Here is a 16,240-nt window from a genome sequence, read left to right as displayed (position 1 = left end):
AATTTCTTCAAGAAAACAAATTTCCAAGCACTACCTAAGCACATATACTACTTGTATATAAAGGGCTACCAAGTACACTAATTTGGACATTTAGTCATCCTGTCTTATTCACTGGGAGTTCCTTTCTTAACTTCCTGTCACCAGCCACTGTCTTCTCCCAAGACTGCCACATGTGCAGAGACACGGGCCAGCCCGCCCAGCCCACCCATATCCTGCCCCAGTCCCACCTGCCCACTACAGCTTTATTTCCTTTTTGCGATTCTCTTTTGCCGAACTTGGCTCTTCTGCCATCTCTCAATCAAATCCCCCAACTTTCAATGTTTAGATATTATCTCAGCAAACTCCAAGTTGTCACTCACATCCTTTTGCTTTATTTTAATTGTGCTACCCCAGATACTTTATTAGGTCAGACAGTGGTCACAGGTTGATACCCAAACATTGTCACTACAATGGCCTTTGTCATGATGTTTGATTTGTAGGCCCCATCTAAGAAAATATGACCACTTATTTATGCCTCGCTTCATTGCAGAAACAATTTAAAGCTGCTTACACAAATACATACAACAAAATAACACAAGTTATGGAGATAGAAAAATGGGACAAAAGAGGAATTAAAGTAGGAAAGTTAAGATGAAACTAGGAGTGAGGTCAGAATTGAAGGCTTGTGTGGTCAGGCCCACACATGAATCACTTACATCAGTGGTGGAAAACTTATGGCCCACTGGCCAAATCTGGTCCACCACCTGTTTCTATAAATAAAGTTTTGCTGGAATACAGCCATGTCTGCTTATTTACGTATTATTTATGGCCACTTTCATGCTATAAAGGCAGAGTGGAGTAGCTGCAACAGCCTAAGACATTTACTACCCAGAAAAATTTCCAAATGCCTGGGTCATACAATTCCATGCCTAGGAGGTAAAAGCAATGCAGTTTCCTAGGATAGGCACACTCTTTGTACGGTTCTGAAGTAGAAGAGAACTTTCTACTATAAAGAGCTCACTATGTAATCAAATGAAAAAACATCCTCAGACTCATTATTTACAGTAAATACAGCAATAGGTTTCACAGGGCCAATATCATGATATCACAATGCAAGTCAGTCAAATAATTCTATGTGAGGCTGAAACAATGCCACTCAGGTACAATTCACTCCTGGTATGGCTTAATTCAGGGATAGCCCCTCTAGATGGCGAATGACAGCTACATGTGCAGCCCTTCCCTCCCCTCCTTCCTTAATACTGGCAGACATGGCTAATGGATCAAGGAGTTCTCTTCTGCTGAGCCCCCATGTGTCCTCAGAAGTCTTCTCCCAGTTCTCTGGCAGCCTCAACCAATCATCAGCAGTTGGCAGACAAGATAAAACCAATATGCCAACTTTGCAGTAAGGCAATTTTCCATGAACACGCTCTCACCTGGGGGTGATGAGGTTGAGGTTATACTCTCTGCAGAGCCCTTAAAGCACAGCTATTGTATTTTGTCAAAGTGCAGAGCCGTCCCTATCAATGGCTGTCCATGTGGAAGGACAGGACTGCCACCCTCCCAAGAGAGCCAGAGTCTGGCACGGACGGCTGCCTGGGGAGAAGCCCCTAGCATTCCCAGCACTCCTGCACATGTGTGGGCAACAGCCATCTCCTCTGCGCAGACAGACAGGGGTCAGGGCCACAAAATGGCACGGGCATTTTGTCTGGGAACGTTCAAGTCCAATACCCATGTTATTTGTTCTAAGAAACAAACAAACCCCCAAACATCCAACACCTAGACCCGCCAATCTTGTCACACACATGTTCCTAAGTGATAAGGGTTCCAAAATAAATGCAAATAAACTGGAAAAGATGATCTCTAAGAAATTACAATCTAACTAATGTTGGAGGAGGATGACAAACTGCAGACTATGGATTCAGAAGAACATACCTGTAGCTATTTTCTATACCTGTGTTTCTTCCCTGTGGCTACAAAACTATGTCATAAATTGATTACATTTCTAGTGGAACAAAAATTTTAGCTATCTAAAAGAAGTCTTTAATATGCATATTTAAGAGAATTATAATTATTCTTATTTTATCACACTGGAAATTGCTACTTAACCTGTACCTAACTCCCATGTTGTCAAAGGAAAGAAAAAGACAAAACCTATCACAACCCATCTTCCAGTATTCCCAACAGATCTTTCTACAAGGTGATTAAAAAGTATACAACTAGTAAATAAATAAAACATCTATGCCTAAAACTTTCCTTCTCATGGGCTTATGGTTGTGTTCTAGAAAACACCAACTACAAAAAAGTGAAACATAACCATATTGGACAGCAGAGTTAATGTGGCCAACAAACATGACAGATTAATGGAAGAAATTTCTCTTCATCCTAAAAAGAGCAAATACTACCAAATCTTGCCATTTATTCTTCTAGTATCAATGCTTAGGGTTCAGTTCCAGACCACTTAAGGTCACATGGAGGCGCATGAGAATGTGGAAAATTTGGACTCTGTATGGGCTTAGGGAAAAGAAAAAAAGGAGAAAAACTCTTAAAGAGTCAATGAAAACGCTAAGTCCAGAGCGCATGGTAACAGGTACTTGGCATGTTCTCCTGGAACCATGTACAGAGATACCCAATTATGCACTGGATAGAAGGGCACAGAATGTCAACGCAGAAAATTCTGGAAGAAAGCAAAAGCTGCTCCAAGCCAGCAATGGGCTGGCCGCCACTTCTCCAAGCAATTACACAACCTTCTAGGTCCTTTGATGTGCACTGAACCCAATCTGGAGATCGGGATTGCGTAAACGTTGTGTGGCATTGCCTGAAAAGGCTCTTTCACAACAACTCTTCAAAGTTTGTGCTTCCAAAAGATTGCCATCCCAAACAAGCAGCATGCACAATACCTTTCCCAGAACCTCGCAGGTAATAATACTTTAGCTAATTTTTTTCAAGAGCATTTATGAAGGTTCCTACTTACGTAGTGCATACAGCGTGAGAATTATTCCGGCCAGGCAAAATCCTTCAAAGAACCTGAGTGTGCTGAACATCGTCACGTTCACTGATAGTGCCACAGTCAGTCCAAAGATCAGAATGAAGATGATAGAAAACAGTAGCACAGGCCGCCGGCCGACCCTGCATACGGAGAGGGAAAAAGTCAGGAATTGTTATGAAATAAGACAGTGATGTCAGCTGCTGAAACCCAGTATCCAGCAGGCACTCAATATATGCTGAATAAGTACTACTTTGAAAGTCTTCATACCAGACCCACTACATTAGATCATAGAATACTGCGGGTATTCTATGGGTAGAAAGGCCCTCAGGGAGATTTAGCCCAACCCTCTGCTCTAATTCTGGAGACAAGGACCAGAGATCAACCAGCCATGAACATAATTCCTGTTGCTGAGTCTATTTCTGAGTATCTACAGGGATAATTCAAGGCAAGGGGAACAAAATCAATAATAACGTCCCAAATGTGAACCTTGATGCACTCGCATAAAATGTCTTGGGAACTCGCTGCCCTTTGGAACGGAGCGAAAGTCCACATGGCCCTGAGCAAAGTGGCCTTCTGTCCTTTCTCTGGGTGGTCAGCTAAGTCAGGGACCTGATTCTATGCACAGCCTCAACAGCTGGGGCCAAGCCTCCTGCCAATTGTTTCAGCTACATGACAAGAAGTAATTTTTAAGGGATCACACACTAAGATAAGAGAGCTTGAACTTTAAAAACCCGGCGCGGACCTGATGGTGAACTAACAGTGAAGCCCACAGAGCAAGGGGTTGGACGGAGGGTGCCCAGGCCCTGCGTTTCTGGCAAGGGCCACAGACGGGCTAAATTCAGTTTACGGAGCTGGCCGGAGTCAGACCGGTGACCACTAGGGGGCGCTGTGCTTCTAGGGGTGGCTGGGAGGACTGGCGGGTGGTCCTTGGGAAAGGGAAGGTCACCAGTCACCCATCCTCCCACGCTAACTTTCCATCTTTCCCCTCATTACCTCATTAGGAATAAAACTGCAACAATAACTCTCCATCAAACACCCAGCTTGGTCTAAAAGGATAACTCACAGCAAACCGGGGCAGAGTGGATGTTATTAATACTTGTCCAGAGAAAAAAGGGGAAAACATCCAGACCTAGTAAACCAACACCACAAAGGGCAGCTGACTGGCTTGAACTGTCCTAGATATGGTTATTACAAGGCATCTACATACAAGCAACATGCCCAGAAAAGGCAAACATACAGAACCAGAAAGATTTGAGGCTGCCCAGGGCTGGGGGTAAGAATGCGGAATGACCAGTCATGGGCACATTTCCGTCATCCTTTTAGGGTGATTAGAAGGCCTTAAACTTGGGGCGTGGTGATGGCTGGATAACTCCGTGAATTGAAGTGTGCACTTACAGCGTGTGAGTTTTATGGTGCTTAAGTTATCTGTTAATTAAACTGCCATAAAAAGGCATGGCCTCACCCTCTCAAGGATTGGAGGTTATTTTAAGAAAATTCATGGAAAGGAAGAACAAAGCAGAATTTCACTCAGAACTTTTTAAGGTTCCAACCATCCGCATCAGTCACTCTGGTTTAGTGAAATGAGGCCAAGGCTACGATCCCGCTGCTAATGTAAGTCAGTTACCCCGTCCAGAGGTTTTAGCTGTTACTGCCTCTGACTGGGGCTGGGCCCTGGAGCCCTCTCCAGGAAAGACCGTGTAGATGATTTTGTCCAAACCCAACTCATTTACAGAAGTAAACTTAAAATATAGCTTAGTCATTCTCCCAAAATGAAGGAAAACAAAATCTAACTTAACCATTTTTAGTTCCCTTTACTTGCCTCGTCTGTACGGTGGGAATGAGCACCCTCCCTCGCGGAGCTGTCGGGATCACTCACTGAAACGGATGACGGGCAGGCACTAAGCCGAGACCTCAGTGTTCCAGGCCCCACTCCTGCCTGCGTTTCTACATTCCTAATGCCCACCAAACACGGTCTGCCCTGTTCCGATACTTTAAAAAAGATGCTGGATTTTTCTTTAAATCTTGTAGAAACTATCCTAAATCCCTCCCTCCCAAATGACTGCTAGAATCAGTGAGTAAAACTTATCATTGTGGACTATAGGGCAAACATGGTCTTTGAAGTCAGAGCGTCCTGGTTTGAATCCGGGCTTACTACTTCTGAGCTATGTGACCTTGGGAATGGCCAAGCCTGCTCTGGGGAGCCAGCTAATGCCCACCTGATAGGCCTGTGGACAGCTGTGGACAGGTGTGGGCATCGGCAAGTGCTTCAGCGAGCATTCGGTACACATCAGTTACTAGCATGGAGTTTTGGTAAGAACTGGCCCCCAGAGCAGGACCCTCTCAGTGATGACTAATAAAACCACATTCCTGTCTGTAAGGTAGAAGACTTTATCACTGAGGATCTGTGTGGGCAGAATAATGGCCCTCAACGATGTCCCTATCCTAATCCTCAGAACCTGTGATATTTCACCTTTCATCATAAAAGGAATTCTGCAGAAGTGATTAAGCTTAAGGACCTCGAGATGAGGTGACTTTCCAGGGAGGTCCAATCTAATGACAAGGAGAACCTCCCTGGCTGCAGAGAACCAGAGGAAAAGCAGCATGAGGCCTCGACTCGCCACTGCTGGCTCTGAGTGTGGAGGAAGGGGCTGCAAGCCGTGGATGCTGGCAGCTTCCAGGAGCTGGAAAAAGCAGGGAAACTGATGATCTCCCAGAGCCTCCAGAAAGGAATGCAGCTTTGCCGACACCCTGATTTTAGCCCAGGAGACCTTTGTTGGAGCTGTGAACCACGGAACTATAAGATAGTTAATTTGTGTTGTAGAAGCCACCAAGCATGTAGCAATTTGGTAGAGCAGGAGAACTGATACAGGGTTTCAACAGGAAACAAGAGGTCCCACTCAAATGAAGTGACTGGAGGAGACTGTAATAAAGGGACTATTTACAAAAGAGTGCGCAGGCTGTGCGAGAACCCAGGAGGCAAGGGGCTCCATCTTGCAGCTCCTACAGCAGGGAGCGTGGAGGGAAGGAGGGTCCGGGGCCCCAGAGAGAGAGATGCGGTGTGGAAGGGTCCAGACAGAAGGCAGCTGGCCTTCTGGCCCTGCAGAGACCAAGCTGGGAGGAAAATGCCCAGCCTCACCCTCCTGTCCCCTGGGGATCTTCTTACCCCTGGCTGTGCTCGGCCAGGAACTAGAGGGCAAGGGGACCTCCAGGGCAGCCCACCGGGGCCAGCTGCCCAGGGCGGCTGGACAAGGCTGAGAGAGCTGCCACCGCGGCAGACGCAGTGAAAGGGGGCGCATCCGCGGGAGACACTGGCCAGCAGCCCTCTCAGACATCTGAACAGATTCTATAATGATACCCAGTGCAAATCCCCAAACAAAATTTGGTGCTAAAAAGTCACTTTTCAGAGAAAGAAGTGTACCACTTAAATGTTATCCTATGCTGACTGCAGTCGTAGAAGGCCTACCGTGTGACTTGATCAACTTCCCCATGCAGCTATGAAACGAGCCAACAGCTGTGAGGTCTGGAGTTCCCTTTAAATGGGTTTATTTCCTTTTAAGCAAGGCTTAAGTAGGGAGCAAAATGCCAAAAACAAGGTTGGAAAACACCAAACTTTCAAACTGAAACGGAGGCCTGCTCAGAATGTTGAAACATCCACCACCTCGAGCAGCCTGCCCTGACTCCCGGGAACCGCCCCTCGCCCATCTGACGTGCACCCTGGGAAAAGCCACTGCAGGGAAGGGGACTTGCGGTGTCAGACTTCTGCCTACTTGCAGAGCAAGACCCAAACTCTCTCACCCTCTGTCCCCAGGCCTGGTGTGTGATCAGGGAGGCCACACTGCATGTATGTGCAAGAGTAAGTCACAAACAACCTTTAAACAATTTAAACCTTTACAGACTGATTCACTAAAAGTCCATATTTACTTTCCTGTTAGGTCAGTTATTGAAAAGGACACTAAAACTTCAGTCAAGCCTGCATTTTTTGAAAGAAGGTGACATGGATTATATTAGTGTACCTTCCTCACCTTTTTCAACGCAGACTTCTGGGAAATGGTATCTTTTAGACCAGTAGAGCTCATGTTGAAATCCTATGAACTCATGTTTTTATTTAAAGAAAATAAACAAACCCTAAGCACCCCCCCCCAGGGGGCTCAGCATCGGTCTCCAGAGGTCACTGACTGCTTCTCTGTTACTGTCCACAGGGAACGTGTCCACAAGCAGCATTTACAGTCATGAGGAGGCAGACTCCGAGCACACAGGAAGTCACGCTGTCTGTTAGTGCAAGGAACTCCCAAACAGACGCCAGTTTTGGGAAGGAAATTTCCACAACTTTAAATGGTCTCAGCACCCTCTGCTTTGACCCCCAGGCTCTTGCCTAGGCCAGTGTTCTGCACGGGTGCAGAGGGCATCACAAAGACCTGCAGAATTTGTTCCTTAACACTCACAGCCCTTATTATGCCATTGGGCCCAGGAGGCCATGATTGACCAAAAAAAAAAAAAAAATTCCTTTAAAGATAAAAGAATGCAAGTTGGGGAACAGTTATACCATGCCTCTCTCCTGAGCAGTTCCATTACTGGAAAAACCTGTCAATATTGTGCAATTGCCTCCCTGCTCAGACACGTCACCGCTGCTGCCCTCGTGACCACAGAATGCCTGACACAAAAGCACCTGGGTGGACAGGCAGCTCTGGAGCCATGTGGCTGAGTGTGGAGTCCCAGCTCCCCGGCTTAAAGCTCGGTGAACTCGGGGATTTTACTTCAACTTCTGTGCTTTGGATTTTCAACCATAAACCAGAGGTAATAATAACACCTACCTAATAGGGCTGTTGTGAGGGTATTTTAATGTATGGCAATAGCACAGTGCCTGGTTCATAGTTCAGGAAGTGTAGCTGCTAGTGTTGTCGTCATCGTTATCAACCTTAATGTCTCCCCTACCAGCTTCCCCTCCCAGGCTCCATCCCGCCAACCTCATTGCTGCATCCTGAGCCACACGCTTTGCTCCAGGCACCCAGACACCCTCAGCCACCAAGACAGGGCATATTCATTCTCACCTGTGGCCACCGCCCTTCCCCTGCCTGCAGAGCTCAGCCACTATCTCTCAAAGTCAGCTCCCCATGGACCCTGAGGTGCCAATCACCACCATCTTGCTCATTCATGTGAGGCAAAGGGCGCTACCCACCCCCCCATGTTTAAATGCCTCTTCTGGATCCACCCCCCAGCGCCCGAGTCCTGCACACAAGTCCTCAAGCCCTTCCTAACTAAACCTCGATGTCAGTAGCAAGCAGGGCTGCAGGCCGGTTCTGCTAGGTTCTAGCAGCTAGAGAGCTGATATGAATTTAAATTCTCACTTCCAGATGGTCTGTTAGGAGCATGGGCCAATTCTTTGAGCTCCGCACTGTCCAGAGCTTTAGCTTTCTGCTCGGGCACCGACACCAGGGCACAGAAAAGACTCAGCAGCAGTAAACTAACACTGACCACTCCCCTTTCGCCAGCAAACGTGTGCTGTGGCTTGCAAAGGTTGGTGCAGCAGGCCTGTGGGTACTCACCAGTCGGCAATGCATCCAGTTATTAGGTAGCCAAAGATTAATCCAACCAGTAAGGAGAACTTAGCGATATGGACCTTCCAGGCATTATCACACACAAGATCCCACTAGAGAGGGGCAAACAGAAAATAAATCAGAGAGACATACACAGAGCGAGTCATACTCAATCACAAGGACAATACAATAGCGCTGTAAGGACCATGGCACCGTTGCCAGTACCATGTCACATATGCCATTAAGTCTCTTCCATGTTTTTGAAAATCCAATGAGAAATATAATTTGCCCACAAAAGGAAATGTAATGTTTTAGTCCGTGGCAGGTTATAAAAGCCTGCAAGGAGAGATGTGTGAAGTCCGGGCACGTGCGTTCTTCCATCCCAGCCACCACGGGGAACGTAAAGGGAGGCAGGCATAGGGGAGCGGGTGGGGAGCCCGGGCGTCCCTGGGACCAGCACCCCAGCACCCCACACGGCTGCTCCCTTGGCCGGGGCTGCGGGCCACTCACAACTTTCTGCATGGGGATTGTAACCACCTGAGATGAAAACCAATTTTTGCGGTTTCATCCCCAAACACTCCCCGAACTTTGTAAATCATCTTAAAAATAAAAGCAAGAGTTAATAGTGAACATTGAAATATGAGCTTAAATCATTCTTATTCATTCCTTGGAAATGTCCCTTGTGTTTTCCTATATTTCCCTGTAAAGCTATCTGCTGTACTTGGAGAGAAAGCTGATCAATTAGTATTAATTAATACAACACTCACACTATTTTTTACAATGAAGTTTTATTCTTTAATAAGAAAAATGAAAACAATCCTGTCGTTTTTTTCCCTCCATTTGCAGGAGAGAAACCTGTGTTTGTTCCCTCTAAGTGACGTGTGTCCAGGTGTGGACACAGCACTCCAGTCCACACGCGGCTGCCATCTGGGCCAGAGGTGCAAATACACGGGGTCCCGCGCCCAGGCTGCGAGGCCTACAGGGTGGCTCTGCTGCTCTGTGCTGCCACCCACCGTCAGGGCACAGACACCCTTCTTCCACCGGAGAGAAGTGGCTAAAGCTCCAGCTCTGGGGCTCTCAAGTTCAGGTCGGTGGAGACCAGGGGTGGGGTCGGGGTGAGCAGCAGCTGGAGAGAGGCACACAAGGTAGGGGATTTGGGGATGCCAGAGTGGGAGATGTTCTGGAAGCAGAGACAGCATGGGTGGTCATGGGGTATATGGAAGGTATTGGGCTGAGCCCTGATCTCAGCCCTGTCTTCTTAGATGTCTTGCCCGGCCCCTTGGCTGCCTCTCTGCAGACCCAGAGTGTAACGCAGAGGATGCTCAGAGGGCATCGTAAGCTCAGGTCCTGCCTCCTGTTTTCAAACTGCTGGAAAGTCCACAGCTGTGGGTTTCGGTGTCAGTGGGATTTGGGAAGAACCGAGCTCTGCGTCATGGATGCAGAGTGGGAAGGCGCTGCCTGCCGCGTTGCTCCCACTCCTGCCCTGGGCTCCTTGAGACGCGCACCTGCTCACGGATGCCCCCAAGGCAGGTCCGACCTTCCAGAGACCTGAGGAGAGTGACTTACTCTGCTACCGCATCTGCTTCCAACACCAGGCTCAGGAAAAAAAGGGAACAAGGGAACGTGAGCACAGACGGCATGAGGACATCATCAATAAAGGATGGTGTGGGATTTGTCATCGAGGAGGTTTATTCACATTTCGGGAGAAGGCACTGCTGGCTGCACAGAGTTTTATTAAGAATTCAGATACAGGAGTCCTTCAGAGGGTTAACTTCCTCCTAGGACACTCTAGTGTCCTCAGCATGTGGCCAACAGCATCAGCACCGCCTGGGAACTAGTTAGAAATGACAAATTCTTGGGCCCCATCCCAGACGCACAGAATGCGAACTTCTGCAGGCAAGCGCAGCAGTGTAGTCTAACGAGCCCTTCAGGTGATTCTGAGAACCACCGGCCAACTCTGCCCTGCCTTCTCCCTGCCACTTTGAAGACAATGAATGAGCTTCATGTCCTGGGCTAGGGTTCAAACCATCAACTCCCGGGAGCAGGGAGAAGCTAAAATACTGTGTGAACCATACACAAGGCTCCTTGCTACTATTCTGAACTGCAAATGCAGGATTGTAAAGCTAGGTGATGAGTTAAGTGGGCTTTTGGAGGCAAGCCTGGAAAATGAACATTCACGTATGTGCCATCTCTCGAAGAAAATGTATTTTTAATAATAGGTACCTTTTAGGGTGCAGCCTATTTCTAGCTTCAGGAATGCACGTTGTGCTTCAAGATGTGAGCTGCAACATCATAACTAGCAGTGGGTGTACATTCTGTTTCCCAGCTCGGTTTATACACTCCAGGAGAGGAGGTGCTCACAACACCTGCAACCCTCTGTCTCCCAACCACAGCACACGTGCGGGCGCCTCTGCCCAGCACATTCTTGGCAAGAGGAGGGTGCCCCAACTGCAGGTGGCTGCTGGGGAGAAGGGCACCAGCTGCTGTCTCAATGGCAGAGAATTATCTGAAACACTTTCATGTCTCCACCAAGACTTCCCATTGATGAGTTTACTTGAGGTTAAGTGATGCAAATGAGTACATTATGCTTGTATGAGATGGCCAGGAGACAAAAGAGATTTTAATAAAAGTGTTCAGGGGAGCGGAGGAACTTGCCAAAGCTGTTGTGAGTTCAGCCACCTGAGCAATTGCTAGACCTGGCCTTGGGCAGCCATGACCCAATTTAGTTGCTACCTAATGAGATGTTCAGCAGTCACCTGAATGCCACCCCTATCCATTAACAATGCCAGAGTGGAAGATGAAAACTGCAGAGAGAGACTGAATGCTCACACAGCTGGTAGGGAAAGGAAGCCTGCTCAGAAGTATTTGCTGGCAATATGGTTCTCAGCCATGTTGCCAGCAGTGGGGGGCAGGGGCCAGGGAACCCCCTGGGGGCAGGGGCCAGGGGCCAGGGCAAGGCAGCTGCCTGGCGCTTTAAACCCTCCTCAACTAGGCACAAGGATGGACAGCTTCTCTGAATCAACAAGCAAACAACTCGGGCTCTAGGCCCAGCAAACTCACCGAGATAAGGGTCACTCCTGCCAGGGGACCCACGTGAACAACACCCTTGCCACCTGGAGGCCCCTCCGGGAGACACTGCCGTTCAGTGTGCTGGGGCGGGGGGCGGGGGGGGGGGGTGCTGGGGAGTCCCCTGAGCTGACACCCTTGTTTGACTTCTACTTCCGGTATTGACAGAAATGTAGCAGGAAAAGAAAGTATGTCCAGACATAGTACAGCCTCCTGAAGAATTTCACAAGTATGAGGAAGCCTTGAGACCAGCTGGCCCTCAAAATTTGTTCACATTGCTGGAGATAAGATACGGCATTTTGTCATTTCACTAAGCATTGTTTAAAGCAATTAAAAATTTTTAAGATTTAAAAAATCTGACAGGAGTAATGCTCCTAAAAAGTACAAAAATATGACTTAATGTAATGAATTAAAAAAAAATTTTTTTTTTGAGACAGGGTCCCACTACATTGCCCAGGCTGGTCTTGAACACCTAGGCTCAAGTGATCCTCCTGCCTTGGCCTCTGGAGTTGCTGGGACTATAGGCATGCACCACTGTGCCCAGCTTGGTTTTGTTTCTGACACTACCCTTGTCACCTCCCTCTTCTTACCACCTCCTTCCCCATCAAATCAGTCACCAAGACCAGCAGATTCTGCTGCTCAGCATATCCCGAATATACCCCCCTGCTCCGCTGCCCCTACGGACAATCTGACTTACAGGGCGTGTTCCTGTAGTGTGGGCTGGAAGGCTGAAAACAACACTTCCAGGCTCCTGAATAGCTACGGTTTCAAATGCGATTTCAGTGCTGCCAATCAGGTGCACACCCCAAAATAACTTTGAGTGTGCAACCTAGTTCTAATTTCTGGGATGACTTGAATCAGGAAGGATGTTAAGAGGGGAGGAAGTGGGATATCCATTTGGCTGGTCAGATCTGGCAGGGGTTGGGTGGTCCTGGAGCCAACAGTTCCGGAGGTGGCTGAGGAGGTGTGATCTTGGAGCTAGAGGTTGGCACAGAGACTTCCTGATTTCCCAGCCTCGTAACGGAGACGCAGTTCCCTGGCCAGGCTAGTTCTCCGTACAGCTGCTCCAGCAACTCAGAAAGCACAACTTCCCTGCATTCAACCCCTAGCGCCTGAAATACCCAGACTGATTTCTGTTATTTGCAAACTGAATCCCATTCCCTGATTAAATTTCCTTGGGTTGGAGTTTGCAGGGAGTGCAGAGAACAAGCTGGGACCAGGTCACTCTCGTGAACCAATACCAGAGTCTCCCTGCCTTAACTCCAGCCTCCTTCAAATCCATTCCCTAGAGAACAATGACAACAATCCTTTAATTAAGCATGTTAACACTTCATCAGCAGGTTTAACAAGATCATAAAAGCGCTAAAGTCATGGCCCCATTTCATAATCCTAGGCTTGCTCTCCTTGCCATTGTTCCGAGATCAGGAGGTTCTATGGTGATGCCTTGTGGAGCCTGCATGGAGCTATGACTACACGGTGAGATTAAAATGTGCCTATGCTTTGCACGCTACATATTAGTTGCTTCGTGTTCTGCTAAAAAAGAAAAAAGAAAGAAAGGTAGAGGTCACAGGAAACCTGGTAGACTGTTTTGGTACTTATATATTTTATGGATAAGCTAAAATAAATGCAATTTATATTATTTTAAAAGGAATAATCGAATTGATTGACTTGTCAGAGTGGAGAAATATTCTTCAAGGAAACTAATGAAATTTCTAAAGAAGATGGAAAATAAGTGAGAAATAAGGAAGATAATCATTTTCAACAGTAATAAATACTATGGTAAAATAAAATGTGAAACAAGAACCCAAAAAATTGGAACAAAATAGATCACTTGTCTGATTTTGAAGTGCAGACAGAATCTCCAAAGATAAAAACTAAAGGAAAAAGAAACTACCTAAGAAAAAGACTGGCAGAACTTGAAACAGTTTAACCGTTACACTTTATTATTAATTTTATTTATTATTTAAAACTTCTATGCATCAAAAATACCATAAACAAAATTACAAAGACCTAAATTTGTGAAATCTATCCATAGGGTTTACTTTTAATGAGTATTTACATATTGGTATATTACTAGAAATAGGTAACGTACTCAGAAAATTGACAAAATAACAAATTCAAAGAGTTAAAAAAGGAAACTCAGGAAATGTTTGATTCCACTAAAGAAAATCAAAATACAATATTTTGTTTTTAAAAAATTTTTTTTAAAAAAATTTCTGTAGATGTAGTAGAAACAAAGAGGTATAAAATCTGTGCAAGGAGTATAAACCAGACACTGTCTTTCTGGAAGACAATTTGGCAATATGCAGCACATTGCTTTAAATAGTGTCCACCTTTTATACACCAGCAAGTCCCTTTCTTGGAACTTTTTCCCAAGGAAATCATCACAGACACCCACAGAGGTCCCTATGCAATGATGGTCACTGGTTGTAACTCATAGCAGACAATAAGAGCCCAACTACATGTTAATGATACGATACAGCCATTGACAAGTTTGCTCTTGAAAATGAATGACTGAGAGAATGCTCATGACACAATGGTATGACAAAGCAGTGAGTAGATGTTTGCGTATGCAAGAAAAATTAGAAGGTATTCCAAAATATTTTAAGTGATTATCTCCATAGAGTAGAATTAAGACTGAATTTTACTTTCAATTTTATACTTTTCTTGACTTTTCCAAACTTTCTACAATTAATCCAGAAACCTTGAAATGAGAGAAAAAATACAGGTATTACTAAAAATAATGTAAAGTCTCACAGTGGTAGTGATGATGATGAGGGTAAGACAAAATCATTAAAAAGCAAACCAAAAAAGGAAAAACCTTTTCACCTTTTGAGGAAAATGTATTTTAAGACAATCTTATAAATCAGGCCTAGAGGAAGCTTGTTTTGAAAGTGGCTTGGAACAAACCATATCTTCAAAGCCCAAAGTTCATGTGTGTTCATGCTCGCTGACTAAAGCAAACAGTGCTTTTTAGGGAACTGAAGGAACATTTTCCCCAAAGTTTCATCTTTTGTAGTGGAGATCACATGTGAGCTTGTTCCATCAGCAAACCATGAGGGTTTTTGCCAATCACTGTGCAAGCTATCTGTGCTAACTGTGAGAGTAGCTGTTGAGATAAAAGGAAATACTTTTATGAGTTCAGCACTACAAAGAGGATAATATTGCTTAAAATTTCAAAAGCTTAAATAAAACAAATTCCTGATTGGGTGGAAGGAATTTAGAAAAATGTAGGGTCAGCATTTCCCCCCCCCCCCCCCAAATAGAGCTTCAGCAGCCTCTCATGGACCAGTGTTTTACATACTGTGGATTTGCTGTGCTCAGCATTTAACCGAAGACAAGAGAAATGGCCCGAACACACATACACATAGTCCGCCCTGGAAGATTACTCACAGACGGACAAAAGAAGTAGCCTCCATATGCTAGGCTGATGAAGTACATTCGCTACAATTAGTTTCTGAACATTTAGGTAGCCTATGCTAGCCCATGTTTTTCCATATTTTTAATCTAGCAGTATACAGATTTTTCTTTTCCTAAAAGATTCCATCAAAATTCAAGATATACTGCATGATTTGAAAACCTCAAATTACTCTCTCCTCTTTGCCTGTAAACTCATCCTCCAATTTTAGGAGGTTCACTGTCAACAGTAGCCAACACAACTGCCAATTAGAGTTGGCCCCCTTACAAGCTTCCTTAAATGACATAATGAACATCCTTGCCAGGTACTCTGGGGAAATGTTTTTTTGAGTTTCATTTCTCTGGTTTTCGTTAATTGCTGTTCGAATTGCTCTTCAACTTTTTTTTTTTTCCTACCTTAGTGCCAAAATAATAACCGTGGCACACTGACAGAAACAGGGGTAGTGCAAACCTGTTGCACGCCTGTCCCTGCTACACGGAACATATACCTCCACCAGTAAACCTGCATTCCCAGCCTCTTGCAGCATTAGAGCTGGTCGAATTCTTAAACTTCGTGTAGTCTTTTTTAATTTTAGATTCATTCTAACCTTTAAGCAAGGATCTATCTTTTGTCTTTTTTTCCTTCAAATCACTCTCACTGCCTGCTTCCTTCTGCACCACGCAGCCTTCCCAGTGGAAGAGAAATGGAAACAGGTTCATTTAGTGACACTGGGGCTTTCCCAGTTCTCACTGAATTTGACTATTTTTAGAGGGCTAGAGAACTTCTCTCTACAAAAATTCAGACGGGAAACAGAAAAATAACCACCTGAACACACCCTCAGTTGAGTTGATGTAGGATTATCTCTGAGAGAACAATAAAATGAGTCTCTTTTACTTTTTCTTTTTACTTGGTTTATTTTACTTTTCTTAAAAGAAATAAAGATGTGTACCTTTCTAAGCTGAGGTTTGCATTATTTTGTTGTTGTTGTTTTAGTTGTTGAGACAGAATCTTGTTCTGTTGCCCGGGCTAGAGTGCCACGGCATCATCGTAGCTCACAGCAACCTCAACTTCTGGGCTCAAGCCATGCTCCTGCCTCAGCCTCCCGAGTAGCTGGGACTACAGGTGCACACCACCATGCTCGGCTAATTTTTTCTATTTTTAGTAGAGACAGGGTCTCACTCTTGCTCAGGCTGGTCTTGAATTCCTCAGCTCACGCGATCCTCCCACCTCAGTCTCCCAGAGTGCTAGGATTACGGGCGAGAGCCACCACGCCCAGCC

The 16,240-nt window shown here is 45.7% G+C and overlaps 1 protein-coding gene across 3 annotated transcripts in view; it reads right to left on the bottom strand.

Annotated features, from left to right (window-relative positions):
* SLC22A23 (solute carrier family 22 member 23) overlaps positions 1 to 16,240 on the bottom strand; it is a 164,576-nt gene that overhangs the window by 120,938 nt on the left and 27,398 nt on the right. For all 3 annotated transcript variants that reach the window (XM_069493639.1, XM_069493640.1, XM_069493641.1), the window contains exons 2-3: positions 8,509 to 8,612; positions 2,951 to 3,105 (exon numbers count right to left, since the gene is read on the bottom strand). In XM_069493639.1, coding sequence (XP_069349740.1) covers positions 2,951 to 3,105; positions 8,509 to 8,612 — 259 coding nt within the window. The remainder of the gene's footprint in view (positions 1 to 2,950; positions 3,106 to 8,508; positions 8,613 to 16,240) is intronic.

This window comes from Eulemur rufifrons, chromosome 18 (genome assembly GCF_041146395.1).
Source record: "Eulemur rufifrons isolate Redbay chromosome 18, OSU_ERuf_1, whole genome shotgun sequence".
In the NCBI taxonomy this organism is placed as follows: domain Eukaryota; kingdom Metazoa; phylum Chordata; class Mammalia; order Primates; family Lemuridae; genus Eulemur; species Eulemur rufifrons.
Note: the sequence above shows the minus strand (reverse complement) of the source record. Positions and strands in the feature narration are given on the sequence as shown.